The sequence below is a fragment of the Littorina saxatilis genome, linkage group LG4 (assembly GCF_037325665.1).
Source record: "Littorina saxatilis isolate snail1 linkage group LG4, US_GU_Lsax_2.0, whole genome shotgun sequence".
Lineage (NCBI taxonomy): Eukaryota > Metazoa > Mollusca > Gastropoda > Littorinimorpha > Littorinidae > Littorina > Littorina saxatilis.
Window position 1 is genome coordinate 11317361 of NC_090248.1, and position 15481 is coordinate 11332841.

Genomic DNA, 15481 nt, shown 5'->3' on the forward strand with positions numbered 1-15481 from the left:
AGGCCCTCCAATGTGACTCATAAACGGACGAGGTAGATGCTCTGTGCGAGCGTCCTACCAGGTCCATGGTCAGATCTGATGCCCCTTTGCGCCTCAGAGAAGACCGCACAACCTCCACGCGTGAAGATTCAGCATCTGAGGCTCCGCGTGGAGGCTGCCGGTGTGAGGCTGTACCAGTTCTCCTCGCGTGAGAGCGAGAGGAATGGGAGGGCCCTGGGCGAGTCTCAGCAGGTCCGGGAACCACGGCTGAGACGGCCAAAGAGGAGCGATCAGCAGGAGGGACGGGCCCTCCTGCTCCGCCTTCCTGAGAACTCGCGTGAGCAACTGGAATGGCGGGAACGCGTAAGCCTCCAGGCCTGACCAGGAAATGTCCATCGCGTTCGTCTCCCACGCCTCGGGATCCGGGAATGGTGAGACGAACACTGGTAGTCTCTTCGAGAACCTGGTGGCAAAAAGGTCCACCTGAGGTTTCTGCACAAGAGACCAGAGACGATCCAGCGCTCCGTGAGTGATGGTCCACTCTGTTTGAAGCACTCTGTCGGAGCGGCTGAGCGCGTCCGCCAGAGTGTTCAAGCTTCCGGGTAGGTACCTGGCCGAAAGCCTGATTTGATGCTCTGAACACCAAATCAGGATCTCGCAGGCCCTGACCGAAAGCGACGGAGACCGCGACCCTCCCTGCTTGTTGATGTAAGCTGCCACTGTCGTGTTGTCTGTAAACAGACGAACATGCTTGGCCTGAAGGGAGGGCCGGAACTTGTCCAGAGCTAGAGCCACGGCTTCTAGCTCCAGCAAGTTGATGTGCTGCATCCTCTGATCTGCCGACCACAGACCTGACGCAGTCAGCTGGTCTGTGTGAGCCCCCCACCCCACCAAGGACGCGTCCGTGAACAGGTCCAAATCTGGGGCAGGAAGGGCTATCGGCACGCCCCTGCACACCCACTCCGTGTCGAGCCACGGAAGGGTAGCGGATTGGAACCATCCCTGGAGAGGGATGAGGGCATTCCAATCCACCGTGGGAGAGTCCACGAACGGCTTCAGCGCCAGCTGAAAGGGACGTTTGTGGACCCTCCCCAAGGGGACCAGGAGAGCCATGGACTCCATCTGCCCTAAGATGGAGGCCAAAGTCCGCAGGGAGGCCCTCGGGAGAGGCAAAGTGGAGCGTATGCACGCCTGGAGCTTGTCCACCCTCTTCTGAGAGGGCTGAACAGTCCAAGCCACCGTGTCGAAAGACATTCCCAAGTAGGTGAACGTCTGACACGGTGTCAGCTCCGACTTTGATCGGTTGATCGAGAAGCCAAACATGTTGGCCTCCCGAAGAACCGATTGGGTATCCTGCTCGCACCCCACCTGACTCTGACTCAGGATGAGCCAATCGTCCAGGTAGGCACGTAGCCGGACACCCCGCGACCTCACCAGCGCGCAGACCTGTCTCACGACCATGGTGAAGACCCAAGGGGCGAGAGACAGGCCAAAAGGAAGGGCGCGAAACTGGTAAACCTGACTTGCCCACCGGAAACGAAGCCATTTCCGGTCGGCTGGATGCATAAGAATGTGGAAGTATGCATCCGTCAGGTCGATGGAAGTCGCCCAATCTCCCGGGCGGAGAGAGTCCCTGACCGACGCTGGCGTCTCCATCTTGAACCTTATCTCCCTCAAAAAGGTATTGAGGAACGACAGGTCCAAGACAGGACGCCATGCCCCTGAGGCTTTGGGGACGGCGAAAAGCCGTCCGTAAAACCCAGGGGAACTGTGGTCGAGGACTTTCTCCACTGCGCCCTTCTGCACCAGGGAGTCTATTTCCGACCGAAGGACGGAAATGGCTTCCTGCGAGGAGGGAGGCCTGAACGCCGGCGGACGCCTGACCAGAGGTGCCTTGCCATCTTTCCAGAGAAGACGGAAGCCCGACCTCACGACCCCCACGATCCACTGACTCTGCACAGACACGAGCCAATGGGAAAGTGCCCGGGAAGGGCCCCCCGCCATCACCAGAGTGGAGGGCGGGGTGGGGGGGAGATCGGGAGCACTTCATTGGGGGTGAGGCTTGCTTCCAGAGCCGCCTCTCCCCCTGCCGGAAGACGGTCGTCTTCTCGAGCCCCGAGAAGAGGAACGTCCACGACCCTTGTCTGCCGGTTTGGGAGGGCCAGCAACCTTAGCCTGCTTCGGCTGAGAAGGCTGAGACTGCTTGGACTGCTTAAGGCTGTGCAGGGAAAAGTCAGAGAACTGCTGGTCCCTGTTAGCCTGAATTTCCTGTCTTCGGGCATCAAAAACGAGATGCCCAAAGAGGGAACCCTCCAAGACCGGTGAGGCACGCAAAGTGTCCTTGGTCGCCTGATCCGAAAACTGAGAGTGTGACAGGAAGAGATCCCGACGACACATAACAGAGTGCGCATAGTGCACAGCAGAAAGTCTCATCTGTTCTTCATTGACCCTCGCAAGAGCGGCCAACAAAGTGGAGACGTCATCCGCATCCTGATCCTCGCTGAGAGAGAACGGATTCAGCGAATCAGTGAGGGCACGAGAGAGGGCCCGAATGAGAGTCTCAGCAATGGATGCAAGCTCCAGCTGCTGACGCCCTGCCTCTTCAGAAGCAATCAGCGTGTTCTCAGAAAAGAGCACACCGTCATCCTTCTTGATAGGCTTGGCCAACAAGGCAAGCATCTCCGGAGGAACTGTCAAAGATGAACGCGGGAGAGCGAAAGCATCCAACAAGTTCCTAGGAGACTTCTGCAAGACCAACCGCCTGTGAGACGACAGAGCGAATGCAGAAGCCTGAGAAGGCGAAGCCATCCACTGCTGAGCCAGCTCCGGAACTGAGCCGTGAGGCACGAGCAGCGGAACCGGAAGTGAAGGAATTCCGCTTCCGGAAGGAGATGGCTTGGCCAAAACTTGAGAAAGCTGAAAGGCTATGGATGGAGACTCCAAAAACCGGAAGTATGAGTCATCCTCCTTCCCAGAGCGAAAATCAGCCATCGCGGACGGTGCCGTCGAAGCGGCAGCCGAAGAGACCGAAGCCCCTTCCGCGAAATATCTCGAAGTGACCTCAGCAGCGGCCTCAAGAGCCACTTTGAGTCTCTCCGGATAACCAACACGTGCAGCCTCGCTGGCGACGGACTGAATATCCGAAACATCCGGCGAAGGACCGAAGTCCACGTTGCTGGTAGAAGGGCGGTGAACACCGTAACCGGAAACCGGAAACCCGTCCACTCCAATACCATCCGAACTCATGCCCTGAATAGGGAAAGAGTAAGAGGACGGCATGCCCACAGCCGCCGGAACCGGAACCGCAGTCGAAGCAACAACCGAAGACGGAAGCGCTGACTGCCCCGGCCAGGGCTGAGACACCTGCCCAAAGGGCTGGTGATGCCCCCCCGCGACCGCCACCCGAGAGGAAGCGGAAGCGGAAGAAGCAGCAGATCCGGTCTGAGCCGGAAAAGTATCAGACGCGACCACGAAAGGCGGAAGCGCAGACACTGTGGACGGCGGCCGGAAGGCCGAATGCCCAGAGGGCCACGTCCGGTCAACCCCGGAAACGACCCCAGCGGGTGCGTACATCGGGGGACCTATGCTTCCGGCGAGTGCCGGAAGCGCAGCAGACGGAACCGGCTGGTCGACTCCGGAAACGACCCCAGCGGGTGCGTACGTCGGAGGACCTACGCTTCCGGCGAGTGCCGGAAGCGTCGAAGCCTGAACCAAATGCCGCCATTGCTCATCGACACGATGGTCTTCCGTGAAGCCAAAGTGAGAACGAACAGGGGTTTGCGGGTCGTGAACCCGCCGAAAAGGGCTGCTTCCCAGCAGGGAGCGTCCAGCGGCCTCACGAGGACCTACGGACCAGCCCAACTTACTTGCGTCGCCAACCACAGCGGTAGAAGGCACAGAAGCAACCGCCTCGGTCAAGGACAGCGTCACAGCCGGAAGCGGAAAGGAAGCCATCGACGGTACAACGGAAGTCGAAGGCTGAGAACGCACCATCTCCTCTCTCACCAACGTGCGAAGCTCGGGAACCAGCGAAGAAAGCAACGATGAAACCAGCGACGTCGAATCTGCAAGCGGCAGAGAAGACGAGCGAGAAACAACGGTACGCGTAGGTTGATTAGACTGCCCCGCAACCGGCTGGTCACTCGGGGCAGAAATGGGGACCGTCATAACAGCATTGTTAGCCGCGTCGGAAACAACAACCAAAATAGGCTTAGGGACAGAAGTGGAAGACTTGGGTTTAATTTTCCCTTTCACATCAGCCTTGCCGCGCTTTTTGTCTCCGTCAGACATGCTGACAACAAAATGGCGACAAAAATTCCAAAATGGCTACCACAAAATACGTGACCAACACGTGGCCGAAAATTTCAAGTAGCAACTGAAAAATTACGTTCGATACAAGTAAAGGAACGAGCTCACCAACTACCAGTGCAGCGGGTGAAGAGACGGGTGTGGGTGCCGGTGGGTGTCTAAGCAAACACCAAACAGCGAACTTCCACTAGAGCCAAAAAATTCACGACCTGCTCCCTAGAAAGCTGAAGTGTCGAATGATAGGGGTCACGTGGTCAGTAGCAGTAGTGACGTAGTACGCAGGAGGGGAGGTAACTCCCTGGGTGCGTCGTCATTACCATAGCTACGTTTACACTTTTTTAGTTGGGGTTGCTCCCCTTAGACGGGTAGCCTTTTCAGACCTAGCACTTTAGACTGAGTCAACTGCTACATGTGATTCGGAGTAGGAATATGTAATTTAATCCATTTTGTGCACAATAGGCGCTGACATTCAATGTGAGAATGCTGTGTGTATGGTCATGGGCAACAGGCATTGTTGATGTAATCTGCGTTCAACATAGGTGGAATAGCGCTTTAAGCACCATATGTCTACCGAAGAAGTTTTTCTACCAACCTGTATCATATTATCTTGAGCAACTTCATCCATCTGCCCTGAGTAGAGAAAGCTGAGGAAGCTTCCGAAGATCTCTGCATTGTCATACTGAATGCGGATGACCTCGGTGTGGCAGTGTGAATCTGCCAGCAGAGTGTAGATGGTGGGACTCCAAGCTGATAGCACCACTTTGTGTGCATAGAACTTCTCATTCTGCACACAAAAAGAAACCAGAAAAAATTGTAAATCTGTACACATCTATGCTCTAAGAAATGGTAATTCAACCGGCAAACATCCACTATAATATGTGTGTGCGTGTGGCTATGTGTATAGCAGACCTGTTTACCCCTAAAACATTGCATGTGTATTTTCTGGGAGCAAAATGAGGCAAATGTGTAGTTTTGTAATTGAATGTGTAGAATTTCTTGTCGACCTATCACAACAACAAGAACAATGATTGCTACTTTTTACCACATGTATTGATTGACTGACGGAAAAATGGGAATTGCAGACAGTGCAATGAGCATGACGTTTTCCTTTCCGCGAAGAGACAAGGCATGGGTAGTCCTCATGATATTTTGGCAGAAAGACTTGGTTCGGCGCATTGCTCGTCTTTTTCTTTTTGGTCGGTGGCCTTTCGGAGTCATTTTCTTCACAGTTCTCATCTTCACTTTCGTGTGCTCTGCGTTCAGCCATTGTGTCGAAACGCCCGCATGGTTTGGCAGTAACGCGTTCAGTTGTGCCCGGCATTTGCTTGGAGAAGCCTATTCGGCATTAACAAGCTACAACGCAACGCCCGCGGGCGCTTTACGCGCTGCACGCAGCAAACGACTGCTGGCCGAAAACATGGATTGGAAAATGGATCGGTCAAGGGAGATGAAGAAAATTACGGATTGTGATATGCGTAGCCGAAACAATACCGTTTGCGTGCAGGGACGGGGCGGTGTGTGAGCACAACGGGACAAGGAACAGGTGTAAACAGTAAAGACGAAAAAAAAAAAAAAAAAAGTTTTTTTTATTTTATTTTTTTTTTTTAATACCGTTTGCATAGAAAACGACAGACTTGCGTAGTTGCGTAGTATATTATTCAAATTCGTAGTTTACTACGCTCAATGTGTAGTGTAAACAGGTCTGGTATAGGCATGTGTGTTTACTTACATACATACATACACACACATGCATTTGTGTGTCTGCGCTTTACTGTGTGAACATTTTAGTGTCTGCGTGTGTCTGTCTTTATGTGTGCAACTGTAATTGTCTGCGCACACATATATATGTGTGTTTGTGTGTGTGTCTGTGACACTCTGTGTGTGTGAGTCTGAGCGCACACATCCGCACATGTGTGAGTGTGTGTCTACCATACACAGTATCAGTGTATGTTTCTTTTAATTACACATACGTCTGTAATACCCAAAATCCAATCTACCAAACAAAATGTAAAACTTACCCTTAGCTCCAAAACAAGGTCACACAGGTGTCTGGACTGGTGCAACTCGTGTAGTTTGTTCATAAACTGCACGCACACCTGCCCTTGCTGGGGCAGTGGAGACGCTCGACTCATCCTTACATTCTATCTCTCTCTGCTAACAGTAACAGCATGCCTGGAACAAAATGCAGAGTTTTTGTTAGAGACATGAGGACACTAAGAGGCAGGAAAATGAACTACTAGTACCATAGAGCAACACTTAGTGTTATCAATTATTTCTCTGAGAAGGCTACCACTAAATATTGCTTGTAAGGGACAGATCGACAAAATACTGATTATTTATGACAAAAGTTATAGGAACTATTGGGGACTATGTTAAAAACGTGATACTCTCAGTCTCAACACACTCATTCTAAAATCTAATCCTCATTTGTAATTGTATGCAGTATGAATACAACAACAAAACAAAATACAGCCTTATTTTCTGATTATGCGAAGCAACCTGTTCGTAAACAGTGGTTGGAAAGTTAAAAGGCAGGTTAAAAAATGCTACCTAGCTAACAAAACTTCTTTCGATACAACAAACGCATTAACTGTTCTGTCACAAAACAATGGTGGCCAGCACAAACGAACGGGGAAGCGATGACAGTGAAACAGCCTGCTTTTTTCAATTCTGACTCGATGCAAGCAACGTTATAACCTTTTTCGAACGAAAATGAAACAATGGGACTTACTTACAACGCAGTATGTGAAAATATTTCCGCAATATTTCATATTTAATGCGATTTATCAGTGTTTACATGCTTCGTACCTTGATATGTCCCCCACTTGCAGGGCGGAAATGACGTCTGTAAATGTACGATCCTATTTTCGTTTTTCGCTGTATTGGGATGGCTGCGGTTTAGAGATTCTGCGAAGTTAGAATCGCTGCTGGATGGACGATTGCTGCGTGATAAACCAGACGATGAGACGTTGCAGGGAGTGGGGGTGGGGTGGCGGACCTCTGGCCCGGTAACATCGACAACACTAGGCTGGTCCGCCGGCCAATGGATATTGTTCCACCATGCACCTAAAAAGTGATTATTGCATTTAATACTGCGTTCCACATAATTATTCAAAAAATCAGTTTTCCCATGTAATTGTGCACTGAGAAATAGTACTATTATTATTATTATTATTATTATTATTATTATTATTATTATTATTATTATTATTATTATTATTATTATTATTATTATTATTATTATTATTATTATTATTATGTTGTTGTTGTCGTTGTTGTTGTTGTTTTGCGGGGGCGGCCTAATCCTTCGTGGTTATTATTGTATCACAGTCAACTTTTATTAGATCGATCTCATCATCACTGAGTCAATCAAGCCGGTGGCTTTTAGATATTTACACTGACTCGGCAGAACTGCCGGGTAGACAAGATGTAAGAGCAATAATTTATCCGCTGCCCCTCCCCCCCCAACACACACACACACACACCGGCACACACACACACATACACACACACACACACACACACACACACACACACACACACACACAAAGAATGTTGTCAGTAAAAACAACTCGCGATTTGAACACAAGAAAAACTAGCCTATGGACTGGGAGTCAACTGATACCGCCGCTTACAGCTAAATTATTTCAGTAGTTAATCAATAATTAAGGGTCACAGTAAAAACTGTGACAATGAGACTATTCAGGGTTGCTCCTCGGTTTGTATGTTGTTTTTCACACACAGAAAAACATACCGGCTCCTAATGTCAATTGTTGAACGCCTTAATGTCAAAACCTTGCCTACGAGCTGTAACCTTTCTTGGCGGTCTGTACGTAATACGTACGGCCAATCAATTTCAGTATTTCCTCCAATATCGAAACATTTTTTCCCCTAACAGCCATGGTGCACCACTTTGAATCTCAGTAGCCGAAACATCTGGTGGTTAGTTTCAAACCATGCCTTACTAATAGTATGATCATTTGACGTTCTTCAGTCATTTGATCCACACACACACACACACACACACACACACACACACACACACACACACACACACACACACACACACACACAAAGTCAGTATTAAAACAAATCAAACAACGACAAGAAAGAACAGACAAAAAGAAAACACAAGAAATGATGTTTGTCAAGTCTTTGACCATCATGATCCTGTTTCTAGGATTCCTCCGAAAGCGGCGTATGGCTGCCTAAATGGCGGGGTAAAAACGGTCATACACGTAAAATTCCACTCGTGCAAAAACACGAGTGTACGTGGGAGTCTAAGCCCATGAACGAAGAAGAAGAAGAAGAAGTTTCTAGGATGGCTGGAACTCACTGAGTACTTTCTGTTTTTGCATCAGTGTGATTTGTTTGTTTGTTTGTTTGTTTGTTTGTTTGTCTTTAATAGTATACCACAGCCGGATATGGACGACAGATTCGAAGAATGTAAGTATATTCAACTCTGAATTCTGTGCCTGTGGTTCCAACTCGCGACGGTTCCCCGAAGACATAGTAAACGCATATTACTAATCACCCGATTAGCACAAGATGAATTACCGCCTTACCGCCGCCAGACGGACACGACTTTCTCATAGAGCGGCGCTCAGCACTAAAAAGCCGGGCGATTTCCAGACGGAATTCGCCCACTGTTCGATCACAATCGATACACATGTTCCGATAAGGCGCCTAAAGCCCTCGTCAAACTGACGTCCGTCAGCCGGTGGAGTGTCAACTGTGCCGAGACTAGCCCAGTCATGTGATTGTCGCTATGGTTGCGTGCGACGCCCGCCCGCCGCGTGTGGCGAAAGAAGTGTCAACAGTGTAAAGGTCCCTGTATGTGTATGTATGTTAGTACCTGTTCACTTCTTCCGTATTCTTCTTGCCAACTTCGCCTGACTTCTATACTGTGCAAGCGGATACTTGTGACTGACACCCGAAGGTGTTTGTACGTGTGACTCGATCTTTGTGATGGTAAGTGTGAAAAGTTTGTTTGTGTGACTGTGAAGTTAATTTACTTTCTGTTTCACAGTCATCAAAGGCAGAGATTAATTATTATTGCTGGACGTGGCGAACTTTGGAAAAATGAACCGGCTCGGCTTAAGCCATTGCAGGATCTTCACTCCAGGTTTTCTGGTTTGCAGACTTCACAAGTAGGGCCTAGGCTTAATTAGTCAGTATAGGTGCATAGGTCGCTTTAGTCAGCGCCGTTCTTTTCTGCAGAGCACAATCTTTTGAAACAAAATCAGAAGTCAAGAAGTGTGAGAACACTGTTCGTTTCTGTTATGTTGAAGCCGGTATAAGTGCTGAATCTGTACAGCTGCTTAAACGTAGGGAAGCAATAATTTATCTCTGACTGGAGTAAAGGGGACGAGTGAGGGACTGAAGCAACTAAGCGCCAATATGATCTTATTTTTTTCAAAAAACACCATGCATATACTGAACCATTAGAATGATTAAATACCTATCCGGCAATACGTGCACCAACACATTCTTCAACGGATGCATTGTTTGTTTGTTTGAGTGCTGTTTGTGTGTGTGATTGTTTGTTTGTTATTGCCAGTGTGCGTGCAATGCGCGCCGCGTGTGTGTGTGTCATTGTGTGTGTGTGTGTGTGTGTGTGTGTGTGTGTGTGTGTGTGTGTGTGTGTGTGTGTGTGTGTGTGTGTTTTGTTGTTGTTTGTTTGTTTGTTTCAAAAAGTCCCGTAGTGTGTTGTCATCTGTTTTATTTTTAATTTTAGAATGACATTTTGCAGTCTACATTTGAATTGAATCAGACTTTTCACCAGACATTTTCCTATTGGTACCTTATCATAGCTTCAAAAACAATTACAAGATGTGCACTTTTTAAAGTGGCGAGTATGCTCGGTCTTACTTTATGTGTAGGCTACAGTGTATTTTGTGTCAGGCAATGCAGTGATTATCGCACAAGTGTTTCACTTGTTGTGAGCTATTCAAACAAGTGCATGGGCATGAGACCAAACAGACCGAAAAGAAACAAGGCCTACTACTTGCACAGTCCGCATTCAGCAGCGGAGAGTGAAGGGACAACCATTACTTGAGTTCCCCCTCTCCCCCCCCCCCCTTGTGTGTGCGTGTGTGTGTGTGTGTGTGTGTGTGTGTGTGCGCGTGAGCGCGTGCGTACAAGCCCCTCCTCACCTCACCCCCCCCCCGATTCGTTGTCCAATCTTAGAATAGACCAGAACGAAAGAAAGAAACAGAGAGAGAGAGAGAGAGAGGCAGATGAGGGGGAGGGGAGGGGGGGAGGGGCTTGACAACGAAGAGAAAATGTTAATAGAAAGACAAGCATCAGAATAAATCCGATCTCGTAATGTGGAGTTTGAGTTCACTCGTGCGCTTTTGTGTGTGTGTTTGTTCCTTTTTTCCTAAGTTCGAATTCTTTCCTTTATAAGTTCGTGAAATCGGTCTTTTCGGTGTATTTGAGCATGCGATGATAATCTCAGACGATATTGTTTCTTCGGCCACTGAAAGACATTCTCGTGAAGGCCCTGACTAACACAGAGGCGGATCGAACCAAGTAAAGAGCCAACCAAACACAGAAAGAACAAGTCGCGTAAGGCGAAATTACTACATTTAGTCAAGCTGTGGAACTCACAGAATGAAACTGAACGCACTGCATTTTTTCACAATGACCGTAGTCCGCCGCTTGTGCAAAACGGAGTGAAACTGACGAGCCTGTTCAGCGCGGTAGTGGTTTCGCCGCTTTTCTGTACCTCTCTTCGTTTTAACTTTATTAGCGTGTTTTTAATCCAAACATATGATATCAATATGTTTTTGGAATCAGGAACCGACAAGGAATAAGATGAAATTGTTTTTAAATCGATTTCGGAAATTTGATTTTGATAATAGTTTTTATATTTTTAATTTTCAGACCTTGTTTTTAATCCGAATATAACATATTTATATGTTTTTGGAATCAGAAAATGATGAAGAATAAGATGAACGTAAATTTGGATCGTTTTATAAAAAAATAATTTTAATTACAATTTTCAGATTTTTAATGACCAAAGTCATTAATTAATTTTTAAGCCACCAAACTGAAATGCAATACCGAAGTCAGGCCTTTGTCGAAGATTCCTTGGCCAAAATTTCAATCAATTTGATTGAAAAATGAGGGTGTGACAGTGCCGCCTCAACTTTTACAAAAAGCCGGATATGACGTCATCAAAGACATTTATCGAAAAAAAGAAAAAAAGTCCGGGGATATCATACCGAGGAACTCTCATGTCAAATTTCATAAAGATCGGTCCAGTAGTTTATTCTCAATCGCTATATACACACACACACGCACACCGGCACACACACACACACACACACACACACACCACACACACACACACACACACACACACACACACACACACACGCACACACACACACACACACACACACACACACATACATACACCACGACCCTCGTCTCGATTCCCCCTCAATGTTAAAACATTTAGTCAAAACTTGACTAAATGTAAAAAGCCATTAACGTTTTTGTTCACATCTCTCGGCTTTGTTGGCTAGGTTCCATTACAACATCTCAGGACAACGCTGGAAGATTATTGTCAGTCAGTGTATATGTTCTCACAGAGTGTGTTAATGAGGTTGGTATCAATGGGCCTAGCGTAGGGGAAAATGTTTATGGGAAGAGTGGTTCGACACAGTCAGTTAGAGTAGACCTACGAAGTTGTTTCGTGCATCCAATATAGTTGATAGTTGCATTGACTGTTCTGGGGGAATATTGTTATTGTGGTCGTCTGCGTCGTTGTCAGCGTCAGCGTCATCGTTGTTTGGGTGGTATTATTCAAATCAGTGTGACCAAGTTTATGCACCTTAATACCGGAGTCTATCCCTGTGAACAGAAAGTGAAAATAAAATAGGTCACTTTATGCATAATTTTAAGAATAAGGGTTGATCCGTAGGCCGTAGTAACAATAGAAGGTCAGAGATTTTCAGACTTCAAACTTACATCCTCAAGCAGCTCTAACTCACACATTCTGGGATATTCTGTTTGCTTCGCAGAGGCGCGAGTGAAAAACTAAGCTGAGATGGAAACAAATGTATGCAAAATAAACTTGTAAAAGTGACCGTGTCAATTAGGCCTCATAATACGATGTAAGAAGAAACTATATAAGCTATCAATTTTCATTTACACAGACAAGTAATATTTTACCACAGATCTTTAAACATACCTCCTTGCGAGAACGACCATATGTGACCCTCCACCACGAAATGAGTCACATGTCACCTCGCGCGGTTCTGCGCAAGGCTTAATGTAAGTCCGGGGAGTGTCTGGTAACAGTGTGAGGGTCACCTTAGTCACAGGCTTATAATTCAAACAGTTTTCGCTCTTTTCTAAAACGGTTTTCACCACTGGATAGAGCATAAAAAACTCTTCAGGAAAATGTAAAAAATATGAAAATCATGCAAAGGTGACATGCGACTCATTCCGTGGTGGAGGGTCACATATTTCAACCATCACAAACCTGTCCAGATTTTTACACCGAATGAGATCCTCCTTCCTATTTGAACGCATACCCAAAACCAACAGCCTGGCTGCGCTCTGTGCAGAGTGGATATTTCTTACTGAATTGATTTGTCGTGTTGACCCTGGGGTCAGCAACGAGGTTCATTACCCCCAAAACAAAATGATTTCGTCATTGATCATTACCTCCCCGGGGGTTCCTCCGAAAGCGGCGTATGGCTGCCTAAATGGCGGGGTAAAAACGGTCATACACGTAAAATTCCACTCGTGCAAAAACACGAGTGTACGTGGGAATCTAAGCCCATGAACGAAGAAGAAGAAGAAGAAGAAGATTACCTCGCCGGCATTTTGCAAGCGAGACACACGATCGTGAGATAATTTCATTATCTGTTTCTTTAGAATGTTTCTGTCTGTGTACTTCAAAGACCTGTGGGTGGACGTACCAGTAAATGTAACGTTTTGTTTTGGCAATAATAAGCGTTCCCATTACCTACCGTTCTTGTTTTTACATTTAGTCAAGTTTTGACTAAATGTTTTAACATAGAGGGGGAATCGAGACGAGGGTCGTGGTGTATGTGTGTGTGTGTGTGTGTGTGTGTGTGTGTGTGTGTGTGTGTGTGTGTGTGTGTGTGTGTCTGTCTGTCTGTCTGTCTGTGCGTGTACGTGTGTGTGTAGAGCGATTCAGACCAAACTACTGGACCGATCTTTATGAAATTTGACATGAGAGTTCCTGGGAATGATATCCCCGGACGTTTATTTTTTTATTTTTTCGATAAATACCTTTGATGACGTCATATCCGGCTTTTTGTAAAAGTCAAGTTGAGGCGGCACTGTCACACCCTCCTTTTTCAATCAAATTGATTGAAATTTTGGCCAAGCAATCTTCGACGAAGGCCGCACTTTGGTATTGCATTTCGGTTTGGTGGCTTAAAAATTAATTAATGACTTTGGTCATTCAAAATCTGAAAATTGTAAAAAAAAAAAAATAAAAAAAAATCTAAAACGATCCAAATTTACGTTCATCTTATTCTTCATCATTTTCTGATTCCAAAAACATATAAATATGTTATATTTGGATTAAAAACAAGCTCTGAAAATTAAAAATATAAAAATTATGATCAAAATTAATTTTCCGAAATCGTTTAAAAAACTATTTCATCTTATTCCTTTTCGGTTCCTGATTCCAAAAACATATACATATGATACGTTTGGATTAAAAACACGCTCAGAAAGTTAAAACGAAGAGAGGTACAGTAAAGCGTGCTATGAAGCACAGCGCAACCGCTACCGCGCCAAACAGGCTCGTCTCTTTCACTGCCTTTTGCACTAGCGGCGGACTACCTTCAGTTTCATTCTGTGAGTTCCACAGCTTGACTAAATGTAGTAATTTCGCCTTACGCGACTTGTTTGATTCATTCCCCCCAAAACATTCTGTACAGTGATCAGTCCGTTGGATTTTGTTATGTGTTCAGTTTGAAGGACTCTTTTATCCCAACACTGAGACATGTGATGGTTTATATGATCGTTTCCACAAGGAAAGCGTCTTTAACCCACACACACACACAAAAAAAAAATTCTATGGAGAAAATAACACACACGGAAAAGTTGACAGAAAGCGGGTGCTGATTCACTTATTTTCACAAATAAAATTTTCCTCCACAGTGATATTATCATCCCGAACAACAGCCAGGCTACAACAATAGAACTTAGTGAGATCAAACACTTCTTCCATGCATTTCTGACTTCCATCATCGACCCATACGGAACAAAATCGATGGGAATTCAAGCGCCGCGGGTGGGAAGTTTGAAACATTTGAATATCATAATGTGATTGGTGTGTTTACCCTGTGCACACACACCTAGGTGGGGAGGTGTGGACGAAGGCTTGGCTAAACACTGCAGCTCTCGGCAACCAGGGAGCGGCTTTAAAGCGATACGACACCAACAAAGCAATGAACCGAATCCTTACTTTTTATATTTAGTCAAGTTTTGACTAAATATTTTAACGTAGAGGGGGGGAATCGAGACGAGGGTCGTGGTGTATGTGTGTGTGTGTGTGTGTGTGTGTGTGTGTGTGTCTGTCTGTGTGTGTGTGTAGAGCGATTCAGACCAAACTACTGGACCGATCTTTATGAAATTTTACATGAGAGTTCCTGGGATTGATATCCCCGAACGTTTTTTTCATTTTTTTGATAAATGTCTTTGATGACGTCATATCCGGCTTTTCGTGAAAGTTGAGGCGGCACTGTCACGCTCTCATTTTTCAACCAAATTGGTTGAAATTTTGGTCAAGTAATCTTCGACGAAGCCCGGACTTCGGTATTGCATTTCAGCTTGGTGGCTTAAAAATTAATTAATGACTTTGCTCATTAAAAATCGCAAAATTGTAAAAAAAAAAAAAATTTATGAAACGATCCAAATTTACGTTCATCTTATTCTCCATCATTTTCTGATTCCAAAAACATATAAATATGTTATATTTGGATTAAAAACAAGCTCTGAAAATTAAATATATAAAAATTACTATCAAAATTAAATTGTCGAAATCAATTTAAAAACACTTTCATATTATTCCTTGTCGGTTCCTGATTCCAAAAACATATAGATATGATATGTTTCGATTAAAAACACGCTCAGAAAGTTAAAACAAAGAGAGGTACAGAAAAGCGTGCTATCCTTCTTAGCGCAACTACTACCC

At 46.0% G+C, this 15481-nt stretch overlaps 2 protein-coding genes across 2 annotated transcripts in view; one reads left to right on the forward strand and one right to left on the reverse strand.

Moving 5' to 3' along the window:
• The window catches only part of LOC138963953 (uncharacterized), a 28830-nt gene extending 21673 nt beyond the window's left edge, over positions 1–7157 (reverse strand). Inside the window, exons 1-3 of the mRNA XM_070335810.1 lie at positions 7096–7157; positions 6306–6459; positions 4880–5071 (exon numbers count right to left, since the gene is read on the reverse strand). Coding sequence (XP_070191911.1) covers positions 4880–5071; positions 6306–6419 — 306 coding nt within the window. The 5' untranslated portion in view covers positions 6420–6459; positions 7096–7157. The remainder of the gene's footprint in view (positions 1–4879; positions 5072–6305; positions 6460–7095) is intronic.
• Positions 7158–9067: 1910 nt separating this feature from the next.
• LOC138963954 (small lysine-rich protein 1-like) overlaps positions 9068–15481 on the forward strand; it is a 24710-nt gene continuing 18296 nt past the window's right edge. The window contains exon 1 of the mRNA XM_070335811.1: positions 9068–9258. The gene's annotated coding sequence lies outside the window, so the exon portion shown is untranslated. The remainder of the gene's footprint in view (positions 9259–15481) is intronic.